The sequence below is a fragment of the Sinocyclocheilus rhinocerous genome, unplaced genomic scaffold, assembly GCF_001515625.1.
Source record: "Sinocyclocheilus rhinocerous isolate Xijiao unplaced genomic scaffold, SAMN03320098_v1.1 scaffold193, whole genome shotgun sequence".
Classification (NCBI taxonomy): Eukaryota; Metazoa; Chordata; class Actinopteri; order Cypriniformes; family Cyprinidae; genus Sinocyclocheilus; species Sinocyclocheilus rhinocerous.
Window position 1 is genome coordinate 79,094 of NW_015627585.1, and position 15,515 is coordinate 94,608.

General features: G+C 36.7%; 1 protein-coding gene across 2 annotated transcripts; it reads right to left on the reverse strand.

Annotated features, from left to right (window-relative positions):
- Positions 1-4,974: 4,974 nt before the first annotated feature.
- Positions 4,975-10,680, reverse strand: LOC107731392 (acidic leucine-rich nuclear phosphoprotein 32 family member E). 2 transcript variants are annotated; one of them, XM_016542459.1, is made up of 7 exons: positions 10,506-10,680; positions 8,162-8,311; positions 7,594-7,716; positions 7,255-7,417; positions 6,952-7,070; positions 6,813-6,864; positions 4,975-6,730 (listed from the first exon to the last, which is right to left on the reverse strand). In XM_016542459.1, the coding sequence occupies exons 1-7, from the start codon at positions 10,557-10,559 to the stop codon at positions 6,648-6,650; spliced, it is 744 nt and encodes a 247-aa protein (XP_016397945.1). In that variant the 5' UTR covers positions 10,560-10,680; the 3' UTR covers positions 4,975-6,647. The 2 variants fall into 2 exon arrangements, with proteins under 2 accessions (XP_016397945.1, XP_016397937.1); XM_016542451.1 differs by having other exon boundaries at positions 6,952-7,076; positions 10,506-10,678.
- Between the last annotated feature and the right edge of the window lie 4,835 nt (positions 10,681-15,515).

The window sequence follows — 15,515 nt, forward strand, 5'->3', positions numbered from 1 at the left end:
ATAATTTCCAACATTCTGTGGACAGAAGTTTACAGCATTACAAGCTTGAGGATTTCAAATATAAACAAAATTTTGAGAAAAATTATATAATACATTTTTGGAAATTTTAAAAAATAATTCAAAAATAATCAATTTTGATTTGATTATAATGATCAAATATATTTTACAGTGCAATTGTAATTTACAAAAGTTATATAATTACAGTTAAAGTGCTTTGAGTCCAATTGAAGGTCTAACTGGACCTAACAACACTTCCTAATAAAAGATTAAATACTTACTGGCGTGTCATGTGACCATTAAATGACATCAGAAACCATGAACATGTGAATGTGTACTTTAAATCTGTAGCTTTCCAAGCTACAAGAAATAAAATAGTTACACTACAATCATTAAAGATACTTAAGGTGCAGTATGTGAAAAAAAATATGTAAAATGTAATTTTAATTTGACTGTCCAATGCAAAATATAGCCTAATGGGTCTTTTCACCGCTACAAAGAGAGAGGACCGTTTAGGTGAGTACGTTTGATTAAAAAAGCGATTTAAAAACTATGACTAATGTCACATGAATACATTATCAAGCTCAGCCATGTGCCAGTAACTCCTAGCAGATTACCATTCGGCTAAAAATATATGTCTTGGTCACTGGTTTTATTTCCAGTTCCAAATTACATCTCTGTTTCCACCTTTCAACAATAACATTGCTTCCTCCTTTTGAGAGAGGATTTTCCTCAGTGCGAGTGTTGTGCGGATGCTAGCAACAGAGCTAAAAATACATGCAGTTTTAATAATACCACATGATAAAACACAAACACGCTATATAGTGCTCTGGGAGAGCAAAGGCCTAAACCTAATGTGTCATTTCTTTCGGACCAGCGCACAGTGCACATGGCCACTTATAAATATAACATGACAACAGAGAGCTTCTAGAGAGATGCTGGGCTTTGCATATTTAAAGGATGAGCCACGCCACATGTAAACACTTGGACAATCAACTCTGAGAGGTTAATGCAAAAGTTACTCTTTTCAGGATACTAGTGTAGGCTATCTAGCATAGTCTTGATATAAAATATTTTGTTTAACGTGCATTTTAAAATGTCAGTTTCTAGTTAGCTTTTTTCTTATTTTGCATTAATGAACAACCAGTCCTATCTGTACTTTTGTGCTGTACATCCCCTTTAATAAATCATTTCCTCTTAAACACTTCCTTCATCCTTTTTTACCAGATAAAAAGTAAAGGGGATTCAGCCGTAATTGCAGGTTGTGCTTCTGTCCCGATCACTTGAACCCTGGGTTTATAACAGCTGGTGCTGTGTGCCCTCTCATGTTTAATTCATGAAGCACACTGTAAAGATAATTATAGCTTTGTAAAATGAATAAAGTCCCTAAATTAGTGATCATATGTTAATGAGTATGCTAGTTTAGTGTCTCCATATACGCTCTGTTTGTCGCAGTGCAGTAATGTCAATTACCTCCATTTATTGTAGAGTGCTGGCAGTTTGCGAAATCAATGATAATGACTTCAACCCCATGATTTTGATGAAATAATGATCGATTGCTCTAAGGTTAAAGCAAACTACATGGCGTTATGTGAGGTCTACAGATGCCTTATGGGGTTTGATAACAGAGTAACAGCTGTTTATTGTCATCTGCATTCTTCTGGGCCAAAGCAGTATTTCATTACAAAATCAATTATAGTAATATTTAGGTATATAAACATGCTTATCAAAAAGATTTCCCAGTCACCTGGCTAAACATTCATGTTTTTATTGCTGGTGGCTGCTGTACAGCAGAACAGATGTGTGCATTAAAAACATTTAAAAATATCATAGTGGTTCAAATTTCTGTGTATACAAAACAACAACAACAACAACTATCCACTGTTAAAATGTAATGAGTCACATTTAAAACAAGGAATGAATGTGTCACTATTGATCACATTTATACTAAATACAACAGAAAAACTCAACTGACAAAGCCAAGTGAAAAGCATTGTACAGGAACTGTCCATTTACTGTCTGAATGAACTGATTCACTATTATAAATCTGAATGTTTTATGCTAAATATGAGGGCCTTTTAGGATGAACTGATTCACTATAATGAAGCAGACTTTTCAATGCTACAAATGTGAGGATTTGAAAAATGATTTAAAGTCAGCATAGAATGGAAATTCACCCTATTTATTTTCTAAATGCATATTATATATCTTACTGTGAATGATTCATCAAATTTTGACCTTGTAATTTTTTTATCAAAACGTCATAATTACATCTTTCTCTAAAAACGACAAACTTCTTTTTGACGAATGCAAAAACTTTTTTTTTTTTTTACAAATCAAAGTCTGCCTCAGAATAGATTATACAGTGGTTTTGCCATAAATATGCTTCTCAAAGTACAGATTGGAGTGATTAAATTTCTGTTTGTTCCATGCAGTGTATTTGCATGCCACTTTTCTTTTATTCACTCACCTCTGGCCTCTTGCAGATTTTGTGGTTTTATTAAATATCTGATGTAAGGCACATAAAAGCATTGTTAATATAAAGGTTCCCCCTGGGAGCAATGGAGATGTTGTGTCATATAACAAAAGCTACTCATCATAACTGCTCGTCAGATCTTGGCCATTCACTGCATTGACTCCATTTAAGGCTTACAGAAGCTCGGGCGTCCTGATTGGATGTTCCGACTCATCAGCTGCTGTGGGGGTTGAGGCAGTCTGCACATGGATGGAGAAGGGTGTTCCTGCACAACCGGAGGCTGCAGTTCTAGGACCGCAGTTCTAGGACCCTATTCTTTTGTAACAGCGCCACCTACCGAATTGGATAATATAGCGGAGACTGCAGTTTCAGGACCGCATTTCTAGGACCCTGGTGGTTTAGTTTGTAGTAATGTTTGTACATGTTGTTAAAGATATTGAATCTCAGGAACATTTTTTTTATTTCAATTGTGATTTTTGATTTATAAATGCATCAGATGTTAATTACAAAGTGTGTAATACCTGCTTTGAGTTAACAATTTTAAATTTAAATGAGAGAGAGAGAGAGCGAGAGAGAGAGAGAGAGAGAGAGAGAGCAGATCCATCTAAGCTGTAATGTACATGAAACATTCTGTGTTGAAGTACTCTTTTTGTGTGGTGTCATACACTGTACATCACAAACAAACTCTGCATTTAGACATAGAACAGCACTGTCCTCTGTGCAAACGAAGATGCAAAGATGCATTGAACAGACTTTTGTTTATCTTCACCCATAGTCAATAACTATGTTCACAGGGATATATTAACATGGTTAAAGCTTCTTAAAACCTCCTGAGTTATTGGTATAATTTGTCGTTGGTCATAATTTGGGGATGATTATGTGCCCAAGACAAAACACGCATTACTAGTAAATTAGCTCCCTCAAGTGGTCTAAAGGCCATGTTACAGTGACAGAATAACAAGTTTGAGTTAATTTTGGATGTCAGTTCAGAATAATAAAGTTTCAAGTTCATTGAACACATTGACACTTAGTGTGGCATGTTGTCATATTATATGGGGTAAGTTGTCACAATGGAGCCTGTCATTGGGCTTTTCCCAATAATAAAACAATACAATTAATGGAACAAAAAACATTCTTTGAACCAACAAGAATTGAAATGAATAAGTTGTTTGAATGTATAAAATTTAAAGTATGTGACTGCTTGGCCAAACCTGATATTTATGAAAAATACTCGTTCCAAGAACACATTTCTGAGAAAAAAAAAATGCTCTTCTGTGAATGATATCTCTTAAAAGATAAATCAAGGTTCAAGGGTGTTTTAAACTTAACAATTTATCATTTTGAATTCATGATGGTAATAAAAGATGTTGTAAAAGTTTGATGTGAGACAGGACTGGTTCTTGGCAGCTATAGAAGGGTGCTGGGTGGGCTTTTTTTCTTTATTTTTTAAACTTGCCTATATATTCTATACTACCCTTTAAATTTTGGGCACAGACCAGCCAATATGCAAAGGGTGCAGACACTTTTTTTGTTGTTGGCCAAAAAGAGAAAATGAAAGCAATAAAGGAAATGAATAAAGAAAAATATTTAAAGAACTAGAATTTATTGTTAAGTAATGCATTTGATCTCTTTTTGCAAATGTTTTTGTATTTTAATAGGCTAAATGACTCTCTTGACACTTTCTCCAACTTCTCAACATACAGCCTGACTCAGATCACTTTTAATGCACAAATCATAAAATAAATAAAAGATTAATGCTGTCTTTGCCTAAGTTCTGGTTGCAGAGCCCCTGCCCCTTTAATCACCGACGCTTTCAGCACTATGAAAGTTCGTTACATTCTGGTCTCAAATAAAAACTTTTTTTTTCTTTCCTAGTAGCCAGTGAAATAAAAGATCATTGCATTTACTGCCATTGATTATATGGATTTAAATTAACATATAAATGAATATGTTCTATAAATATGTGATTTTTGTCAAAGTACAGTTAGTATTGTTTAATAGCCTTTTTTTAGTTTTAATATTTCTTCTTATTACTCATAATCACCTAGTGAAACACTCTCACTTATTAAATCAATTAATTATTAATACGCATCACTGTGACTCCACCCTTCCACTGTTGCAGCTGTATTTCTATTGGCCGGATGGTGATTGCTTTACTCCTGATTAATTAATGATAACTCTTGGTAACTCTGTCTGTTGATCACATGCCATACCCTTTCCACTATGCTCTGCTGCTTAAAGTTTGTGTAACTCATAAATAATAAATGATTATCTAAGTACTAGGCTTTACAGATGGCAGTGTAGTATAAAATTAAAGTTTGCAGGCCTGTGGGGCTCAAGCTAAATAAAGAAAAGTCAACAAGTTACACTTGAGCTGGGATTTGTGAAATTATATTAAAAGTCTTTCCATTTAATTGACTTCATTTTTACTTTTTGAAGAACACAAAATTAAAAGTTTTATATAAAAAAAAAAAAATCTAATCCACAAGAACATTATGGTGAAAGGTTTCTCCTTTATTTTCCACATCAAACTTACACCAGGTTGCATTCATTGTAAGGGTTTTATAAATCTTTCAAATTTATCTAAAAATGATTGAAATATCACTGCAGTTTTTATCAGAACACATTTTTCTATCAACTCCGGAGACATTAAAAACAGTGCTTCTTCACCTATATTTGAGGCTTCCAGACAATTCATGGGTCTCAGCTTGAGAAAATCCCAAATTGTGTAATCAAATTACAGAAATCTTTAGCAGACAATGCTCCATCTTTTGAGCAACATCCCATGTCATTTTTATAATCAAAAGGACAATTCACTCATTCATTACAACTAACTCAAATGGAGCTCATAATCAGATAAAGGAGCTTGCAAATTAAAAAAAAAAACAAAAAAAAAAAAAAACCTACCAAAAAAACCTAATCAACCCATTAAAACAAAACACCAAAATCCAACAACAAAACTAAAATCCTTTTAGAGTGGGTTACAGCACATAAAACCCAATACAACACTCGCACAACAACCAACTTGAAATTTTAACAGGTGACCTGTGTATGTAAGTCCTTTGACATGTACTTTGTATTAAAACAACTGACCAAACAGATTAGTAAAAAAAAAAAAAGAAAAGGAGAATAAAACACAACCTGTTGAAATAGATACTATATACACATATTGCCATACGAACATTAAATTAAATGTATTACTCCGTAAAATACCTCAACAAAAGGTAGAAACTAACCGGTTTCCACAGCAAGACAAAGGTAGAAAGGTACTCAAGGGTACGGTTTAATCCAACAAAGCTGTTAAACCTGAACATCATGAGAAATTTCCAGCAATGGCAAATCTCAATTTTAACGTCTAAGATGACATCTTGTCAAAAATAAGTTACTTCTGCATAAAATGGGAGAAAGGGCGAACTGCTCATGTTACACATGATTGATCTCTTTATTAAAAAACTACTTTGAGATTAAAATTGAAATTCGATTTTGCCAACCTACAGCTTGACTCCCCATCTTTGCTCAATTTACATCACATTTACATACATCACACTTTAAAATTCACAAGATCACATACCATCTGGTCTGCCAACATGAGCCTGATCTACTAGAAAAGCTGAATCGAGTGGAGACCATCCCATATAAAGAGTGTGACACAAGATCCTTGGCAGCGATTGGTTGATCCAGGAACAAAGGGGTTGACGGTTGGAGACGATTGGCTTGCTGCTCCGTGTTGGGCTGAGAATGAGACCTGGAGAGGTAGATGAGGAGCAGAAAACGCTCTGCCTCCTCACAGAGGTCTTGGGGAGCTGCAGTTTGGACAAATGTACGCTGCTGTCTCCTCTCAGCGGTGAAATCCTAGCGCTGTCTTGAATGGGCTGCCCAAAAGCTTATTTACAATCAAGAAATCTCAAATCTCACGGCCTTGCCAACCTCCCCACGCCCACCCCCTGATGACACCAATTTATGCATTGGGAATAAACTTGGAATGGCTATAAATGAATTATCAATAACCCCCTTTTATATAGTGTAATATATAATGTATTTATAAAAGAAAACACTTAGCCTCTACAGTGATTTATCTATGGTTTTACAAAGAGAAAAACAATCTGCAAGATCACGGTCTTTTTCAGGGTTGATCTACACCTTGGATATTGTTTCCAAGAAGTCGAACAAAGGGTTAGTCGTCGTCCTCATCGTCATCTTCACCCTCATCTTCTGCGTCCCTCTTTCGCTTCTCTCCTCGAACGTCGGCCTCCTCTTCTGCACAAAGTACAGTCATTGAAAAGCAGTTCAACATAGAAGTGACAATTTCACAAGGTTTGGTTGCATAATTAATGCTTACCCTCTCCTTCTTCCTCTTCCTCTTCTACATAATCGCCATCATCTTCTTCATCCTGTTACGGAAGGAACCTGTCATTATCAAGATGCGACATTTTGGAAAACTGGTTGTGAATGTTAAAAACAGGTCAAAGATACATCACCTGGATGTCCTCTTTCATTAGATAGGACAGCCCAACTTCTCCACCCTCTGAGCCTTCCTCATCCTCCTCCTCTTCCTCATAATCTCCCAGCTGCCCTGCTCCTTCCTCGCCATCCTCATCATCATCTGCATAAAAGTAGTAGAAATAATGACTTGATGTAACATACCTTTATCTCATTTACTTTGCACCATATGTATGGTTTTTACAATTATCTTTGTATCCATTGGACGAGGACCATAATTGTCTGCACCTAAAAAGGACTCGGCTGTATAATCAAACTCAATCCTTATTCATGGTTCTTACCATCATCATCAGCCTCAGAGTCTGGAGCTTCATTGTCTTCTGCATCAAAGCCGTCCAGGTATGTGACCTGAGGCAGCAGCTCAAAGATGCTTTCCCTGTAGTCCTCCAACGTGGTGATCTCACAATTGAACAGGTCCAAACTCTTCAGGTTCTTTAAGTTTTGCTGAGGGAAAAGCATGTCATACATCAATCAAGGTTGAAAAATGATGTTTAGGATAATGACTGCCTGACTGTGCAATAACTGTACCATCACTAAAGAAAAGGGCTGACGAATAGCATGTCCAAAATATATTTATTCAGAAATATGTTGTGGTGTTGTAAATGTATCCGTGTTTTTACCAGGGCCTCCAATGTGCTGAGTTCTTTGATCTTGTTGCCACTCAAATTAAGGTAAGTCAGGTTGGCGCATTTCTCTGCAAGTGTCTCTAGTGACCCTAAGATGTTATTATCGCTCAGCTCCAACTGTAATAGAGAGAACTGCTTTTAAAATAAACTTTATATATACTGGAAAGGTTGAAACAAAAATTAACAAGACAATTAAAGCAACTTGTGCACTCAGAAACTACTTTCACTGTTACAGCATAATTACACAAATACGGAGTAATACTAATCAACCTATACTTAATGTACAGTGGGTACGGAAAGTATTCAGACCATTTATGTGCTTATAAAACTATTTTACAATTACAATTATTCAACATGGATATTTTGCTAACGTCACACTTTGGGCATTCTCCATCCATTTTAGCGCACTTTAATAATACAAAGTGTCTACATAAAAATGTAAACAGTGTTACAATATCCATTTTCTGCATGGTTGGAGCATTAAACTTAAAGCACAACAGATCTTCTTGTTAAAAGCACTTTGCCTAGTGTACTGAACTGAATGCTTGATCTCTTGACTGACCTTCCTCAATTTTGGCAGTGTGGGTAGTTTGGCCAGGGAGGTGAGACCCACGTTGACCATGCTGAGGAACTCCAGCTCCTTAAACTCATCTGTCAGGCCTTCAATCTCACCGTCACTTGAGCGGCAATTATCTACCACCAGCTCTGCTACCTGCAGGAGTGATGAACATAATAGGTCACTGGTAAACAAAGAATCATACTATGGGCATGATTTACCACAAGGCTGAAAGTTGCAACATCTGACAACTGCTGATGTAACTGATAGCAGCTTTCCATCTAGTAGCAGCCCATTAAATTCCCAAAATGTTAAGTTTTATTACACACTGAGGTGAAGTGGTTCACTTATTACGCACCTAGTGGGACCAAATGTTACTGCAAAAACAGTGCATTTTCAAACCGGTTTCTCAAACCACTCCCCCCTTTGCTATTGGTCGGGCAAACATATAGTCCCGCCTTCAAACTCACACAATTGGTTGAACTAGTTTTGCCATTTTATGAATTTTATTAATAACATTCATTTGGGACACCACAGAAAAATTATTCATTTTTAAGGGTATTGTAAACATGCATTGTTGTTTATCTGCCTAAAAGAGTGAAACAAACAATTAAGTTTAGAAACGTTTTAAAAAATGTATTTACAATAAATAAACAATAAGCAATGTTGATGGGCTTTAAGTAATGTGTTGGCCTTCTTATAACGCACGCGAGCACAGAAGTGCACTGCAGCCCTAAAATTTAAATATTCAATAACTTGTCGCCCTTGTGGAAAGATACGACATTTTTCAGCACGTGATGTGTGTGTAATGTAGCCTTGGTAATGTTTCCACCCCCCTCATCACTTAGGATATAATATTATTATATATATTATACTTAGGATATAAAATATAATATTTTGCTACAGTTCTTGTACTGGTGAGGCAGGATACACCCAAGTTAAAAGTCACGTATCTTATACACGTCCGCTCTGGCAGAGCATTAACTCGAGCTCGTGTAAAAGACCCCATCCCTCAGAACCCCCATTCAAAAGAAGCGTGCCTCTCTACGTCGGTTCAGGCAAGCCTACAATAATCTACTAAAATCGGAGGAAGGGGGGCTCGCCCCTTCACCATCTGCCACATTCCTTCAATTAGTAAACCACTGACGGATAAGCTTCATAAAGCCGAATGCATATTGTTTAACGTCAGTGATAAATAATGTTACAGAAGGTTACGTAATTAAGCCATTAACGTAACACGGAGGCAACTTGTTTTTTTTGAACGGTCCGTACTACCGCATCCGTCGAGCGACTATTTCAGGCTCTAAGCGCCAATTATTCCGTTCAACACAGCACGTAAGCACAGTGAATCAGAAACCGCTCGACTCTGGTTAATAAAAACACAGTTAAAGCCACAAAACACCGTCATTTGCGTCTCAACTATTGATGCACCAAAATGACTTCCACTCCCCGCCCGTCAACGCGGAGACTCGAGCAGCTTTCGCACACACCATCCTCACCACACACACTGCGAGGCGCTGCAGAAGCCATGAACGCTTATTTATACAGTTTGACTCGACATTCCCTCGATATGTGCTTGTGCTCTCAAACCCTGAACATAAATGGCTTTGAGGGTCTTAGGAGGAGGACCGAAGGCAAGCGACCCTGAATGTCTAATGTCGAAGAGTTGGAGAGTAAGACGTCCGCCTTTGGAAGACGAAACTGCTCGTTTTTAATAGCTTAGAGAAACCATAGTGAGGTACGCATAAGTGAAGCTTGCCTACAATAAACTTTTTATATGAGAAGACATTCAATCGCGTGATGTTTTGCACGGTATTTTGCATTTACGGACGTTCGGACTATGACATCGTATAACAACACGTTTTGTTTTCACTGCTACTATTTCCCGTTGAAAGCGATAATATTGTCGTATCGGGAGACTATAACGTCGTTACTGAATTGGACGTCACTTATTGAGTAATAAAATTGTTTCTGAACCATCCAATAAAAAAAATGGGGTCTTAAAAAATAGAAGTACATTATTTTGCGGTTTAGTTGGGACGCCCACAACGACAAGTATAAATGCAATGGCGAAGGAGACCATGTAACGAGTTCACAAAAGATTCACTAAGAGTTTCGCACACTCACATAACGATTATATTGACTGCTTGTTTTTAAATAATCTTGTATAGATCTGTATATGCATTAATTCATGGCTAAAAATCGTATTCGCATCCGTTTAAACGCCCATGTGGTCTTCTTACAGCCGTGCTGCCATTCAGCGGAGTCTAACGTGCAGGATAGACCGCTTGCGAACTAACATCATTTATTATTAAATTAAAGCGTAATTTATCATAATTAAAGCGCTCACCTCCGCTGGAGTTCTGTTCCTCAGCTCTAAACTGATCCTCTTCTTCATCTCCATTTTGTTGGTGATTGCTGCACTGTTTTAGCAGTTTGAAGAAAAAAAAATCCAGAAACTCCAGAGCACAGACCAACAGCTCAGCTTTCTTCAATGGCTGCCGTTCTCTAACTGATCCTCCATGATACCTCGCACCCAACCCCCTTTCCGAGGTCCCGCCCCCACTGCGCCCTAATTGGATTCTTGTTATTTTTGAATGCGTGAGTGGTGAACCGGCTTGTCGATCAAACCGATCACGCTTATCAACATAATCGGTCTTTGTAGACAGACGTGATTGGTTGGAAATACGCGCGCAGTAGATTTTAGACGGGTCGGTCAGGACGTCAGTATGAAGCTTTCAAACTGTAAATCCGCCCATTCTTTGTTCTCATTGGAAGCACCGTCTGTGTCCTTTAATACTCCAGTAAATCGAAATCAATTTGGAGACCAAGTTAAAATTGTGCAGTTTAAAGTCTAAAGTGAACACTAGCATATTAGAGAAAAAAAAATATTACAAATGTTTTATTTAGTAGGCCTATATAATGCACACAATTTCCTTACAAACAAACAAAATGTTTTAAATTGTTTTAAGCAAGTGATCTCATAATACTCTAAAACACTGAGTATCTTCCATACAAGAATTCTACAAAATGGCTGACCATAAACCCAGACAGTCAGTCATGGTGGCTCAAAGGCTGCGCGCGCGCGCGCGCCACGCCATCTGTCCAATGTAATGTGCTGCTGATCGCTTCTCCACAGAACTCACAAAGGCCCATTTGGGGTTAGAGCACCAGCAGCTATTATAAATTAATAAAAATTATAATTATCCAAATTATCTTCAAAAATATCTACATTCATTTTAAAATAGCTTACAATTGTCCCCACCTTAAAAGAAAATAAACCCTGATGCAAAATGAATGTTTTCAACGATGTGCATTAGTGCAATACACCAAAGTGACCACTAGGGCTTCATGGCATACTGACCCTGAAATGGAATGGACCCCACAACAGATCTCCTAAACTGATTTATCTAGGCTGCCAGAGAAGTGAATAATCTTTTGTATAAAACAGTCGTTAGGATAGACTACGTGTTTGTTTGTTTATTTGTCACATGTGATGAGTATATCTCAAACAGTATCAGAAATTAAGGGGCATTAGGTACATTTTAGACATTTTTAGGGGCTTTAACTTACCTTTATGAGGGAGTATTTTCTAAATAAACAAAACGCTGCATTTTGATAATATATAAAATATTCATTTTTGCCCTTAATACCTAGGGGCGTTTTTATTATTTTTGCAGGGTTTTCCTCCCCTAAGCCCTGATCAATATGTCACCCTGCCCCCAAATACTAATTTACACAGCAGATGAAAAACCTAATGTATCAGGTTGATAGATAAGCCGTGTAACATGTAATATCAAATAACATCCTGTGATTAAGATATCCCTTTGTTGTTGCTGTTGTTTTTGTATGTAAACATATAGACAGCTCATGGGAAGAACAGTATTTAGATGTTGGGTTGAAGCGCATGTAGGCATACTGCAGACAGGACACAGGAAATGCTCTAGCAAAGTGGAAACGGATAAGATGCAGCAAAAAGTCTGCTCAAAATGACACAAATCAACACTTGATTTCTATTTTAATTGTATTTGTTTATTAAAAGTATATTTTAGTGTATGTGTAATGTGTATAATGTTTTGCTTATACTAATATTCATATTATTTTAGACAGAACTTGAAAGTTAAGTGTTTTATCATGCATTAGAACTTTCACAGGAGGCAAATTGGATAAATGCTGAAAAACAACGCCATAAAAATCCACTAGATGGCAGACAGTGCAAGGAAACGGCCAAAACCAGTTAGTACTGGTTAGGACTGCTTGTGTACCATGTGGCCTTATAGGAAGATGTCGCTAGATGGAGCACTAGAGCTTTGCACAGACATATGTGTTTAAATGTACACATACACAACACTTCAAATCATACTTCACATTTTAACATGTTGTTAATAGATAGTTTTTACACAACCACTTCAAGCTCTCTAAGAATTTGGGAAGCTGTAAGACTGTGACTTACGTTGGACCAAGTAAACTAATGACTGGTAAAATTCATTGTGCTTGAACCCTGGAACTTCTCTTGACCTTGATTGAGGGCCATTGTCATGTCTTCTCAATGTTTCCTGCAACCTTTGTCCTCCGGCTGCATGGTGGCCAGCTGAGGGGGTAGACAGATGGGGGAGAGGGTTTCACGTTCAGGCAAGAATAATGGGAGACACACACCAGTGTATTCTCATGCAAATAACACAATGGGCCAATGGCAATCAGGCAACCTTGGGAATCCCAAACAAGTGTTTGATATTGGAGTGATTGAGAGAAATACACCGCCAAACACAAAAGACTGACCCGAGAGGCTCAAGACAGACGGTTTAGACTACAAGTGTGAGGACGGTTTAGAACAATTAGTCAGTCATTAAAATGGAGAACATTAAACGTTATACTCTAAATGCTGTCATGTGCACTCTTGTGAATTAAAATATGCAGATTAGAGTTTGTAGTAAGTGGTATTATTAGAAAATTATTGTAGTAAGTTGTATTATTATAATTTAGAGTATTTCTTTGAATTACTTGAACTTGTATAAACAAGTCACACAAACAACGTTGCCCTAATAAAGCTAGCAAAACAATAATATGAAGTTCTGGACTTAAAAATAACAAAAAGGATGTGAGAGACTTTTAATTGGATCCAGGTGTAGCTGCTAGCCCACATGAATAAGGTCAAGTGTGCGTGGGTATGTGGGATTTGAGGCTATTGGCTGAAGTGGTTTGGGATACCAAATCCTGGGAAAATGCTGTCTTATTTAGGACAACCCTGTGTAAATCACAAGCACAGATGAAAAAAAGTGACAAAAAGTGTACTTATAATGAAAACAGAAACTCACAGTGTGCTTAGATGAGAGCATTAGATATCCTAGATTTTGGCAATAAAAGCTTGAGTAATGTCTAGGGCAATGGGTTGTATTGGTAAACAAGATGACATTATCACATTATTTTCAGACATGAAAACGAGCCAGCGAGCCTGTACTATTTTTTTGTAAGTTGTTGGATTGAACACTGTTCATTCATCATTGTACAAATGCTACAGCCAAAGAGGAAGACTTGTTTCATGTGGCTGTGCAAGTCTTCAATGCTTTGTGAATGAACATATTATATTATAAAAAGAGGGACTGTAATCACACATAAACAGCATCTGTACTAGAGCCTGTTTCTAAAACACTGTGTTAACAAAGGGTATATTTGTGCATATGTCTCAGTATCACACCCTGCATTATAACATGTAAAGGCTCGTGAGGGTGTGTTTGTGAGTGTGTCAGGGAGTGTACTCCACATGTCAAGGGAGATTTCCAATATAACTTGAATTATGCCAAAAAAGGCATATAACACAATGCCTGACAGTTGGTCTGGTGTGTTTTCCTCTTGTGAGCTTAAAGAACTTTGGAGAAAATAACAAACACTTTTTTTATATGTCACTTGAAAGTTCACAATAAAAAATGGATTTCTTTTTACAAGACAATTTTTTTGTAAACAAACTTAAACTTTACTATTACTATTTGTGCCATTTGGAAATATAGGAAAGTGTTGGGGTGTAACTAACTAACTAACTAACTAAACGGCATTTTTCAGTAGCTCAAATGATTTCAAAGCAGTGTAACTTTTTCTGCCAACAAGATGATTTATCCAATGATTAGACGTGGTGAGCAACCAAGCTCAACATCGCTGTTTATACAACTTGAATGCCAAGTGAGCTGAGGTATTCAAACACTCTCGGCTCACTTGCTGTCAAATGTCGCGTTTGAAAGTCTGATGCATTTTAATGAAGTGGTTCATCTTAAATGGTCCGCGCTTTCATATAGTGTTGGAAAGGCAGATTCATTCTAGAAATTGGTTTATTCAAAAATTTTTTCTAATTTAACAGTAAAAACAAGATTCATTGTTTTGAGTCTCTGCATTTTATTTTTTTAAGCAGAATATTTAATCCATCGCTATATGTATGATGCAGTTATAAAGAAGTGTTTTAGTTTTTTTATAATACTACTACTACTACTAATAATAATAATTATAATAATATGAATTGTTTTTGTTCATTGTATTTAGTGAAAAATGATCCGTTTACTTTATCTGGGATGGTTTGTTCATTCATTAATTCATTAAAAAACTTACACTGATTTGTGCCAGAATACTAGGGCTATGATTAAATATTCATTATATAATTGAAAAGTTATTAAAACCAAAATTTGCCACCTTAGGTAGCTTGTAGTTAGCTACTTTTTGTTAGTAGCATAACATTATTTCCTATAATAATAATAATAATAATATTTGGTTTTCATTGTATTTAGTGAAAAATTATCAGTTTAGTTTAATTGGGATGGTTTGTTCATTCATTAATTTATTCATTCAAAAACCTATATTGATTTGTGCCAGAATACTAGGGCTATGATTAAATATTAATTATATAATCGAAAAGTTGTTTTAAAAACATTTGCCAGATTAGGTAGTGTCACGGAGTGACTGAGACGTGAGATGTGCAGATCCAAGTGCAAAGCTTTATTAACCGACATGGTCAGAAACAGGCAAGGGTCAGACAATGGCAACAGGTATATAGAGGGCAAGACACAAGAATATTCCTAGGCCTAGCGTGGGTCTACGATCGGCGAACAGAATCAACAGGGCGAGACTAGAGGGATAAATCCAGGTACAAGGCAAAGGTCCAGGCAGGGGCAAACAGTATCCGAATAGGGCAAGACGAGAGGGGGAATCCGAGATACACAGGCAAAGATCAGGACACGAGAAAACAGACAAGGCAAGACTAAGATAAGGCTATGAAAAACTAGACAGGCTCCGTAGAGTAGCTATCGCTATGAGAGTGATAAACGCTATACAATACTCGACAGTTTGAAAGGGATCAGAGTGAGTGTTATATAGGGAA

What these genes read in the sequence shown, in the direction of transcription:
- LOC107731392 (XM_016542451.1), bottom strand. Translation starts at nt 10,559, where the DNA reads ATGGAGATGAAGAAGAGGATCAGTTTAGAGCTGAGGAACAGAACTCCA. An exon ending in CACTGCCAAAATTGAGGAAG is followed by an intron (nt 7,717 to 8,161) that starts GTCAGTCAAGAG and finishes TCTCTATTACAG; the next exon opens with TTGGAGCTGAGCGATAATAA. An exon ending in TCAGCACATTGGAGGCCCTG is followed by an intron (nt 7,418 to 7,593) that starts GTAAAAACACGG and finishes CTTTTCCCTCAG; the next exon opens with CAAAACTTAAAGAACCTGAA.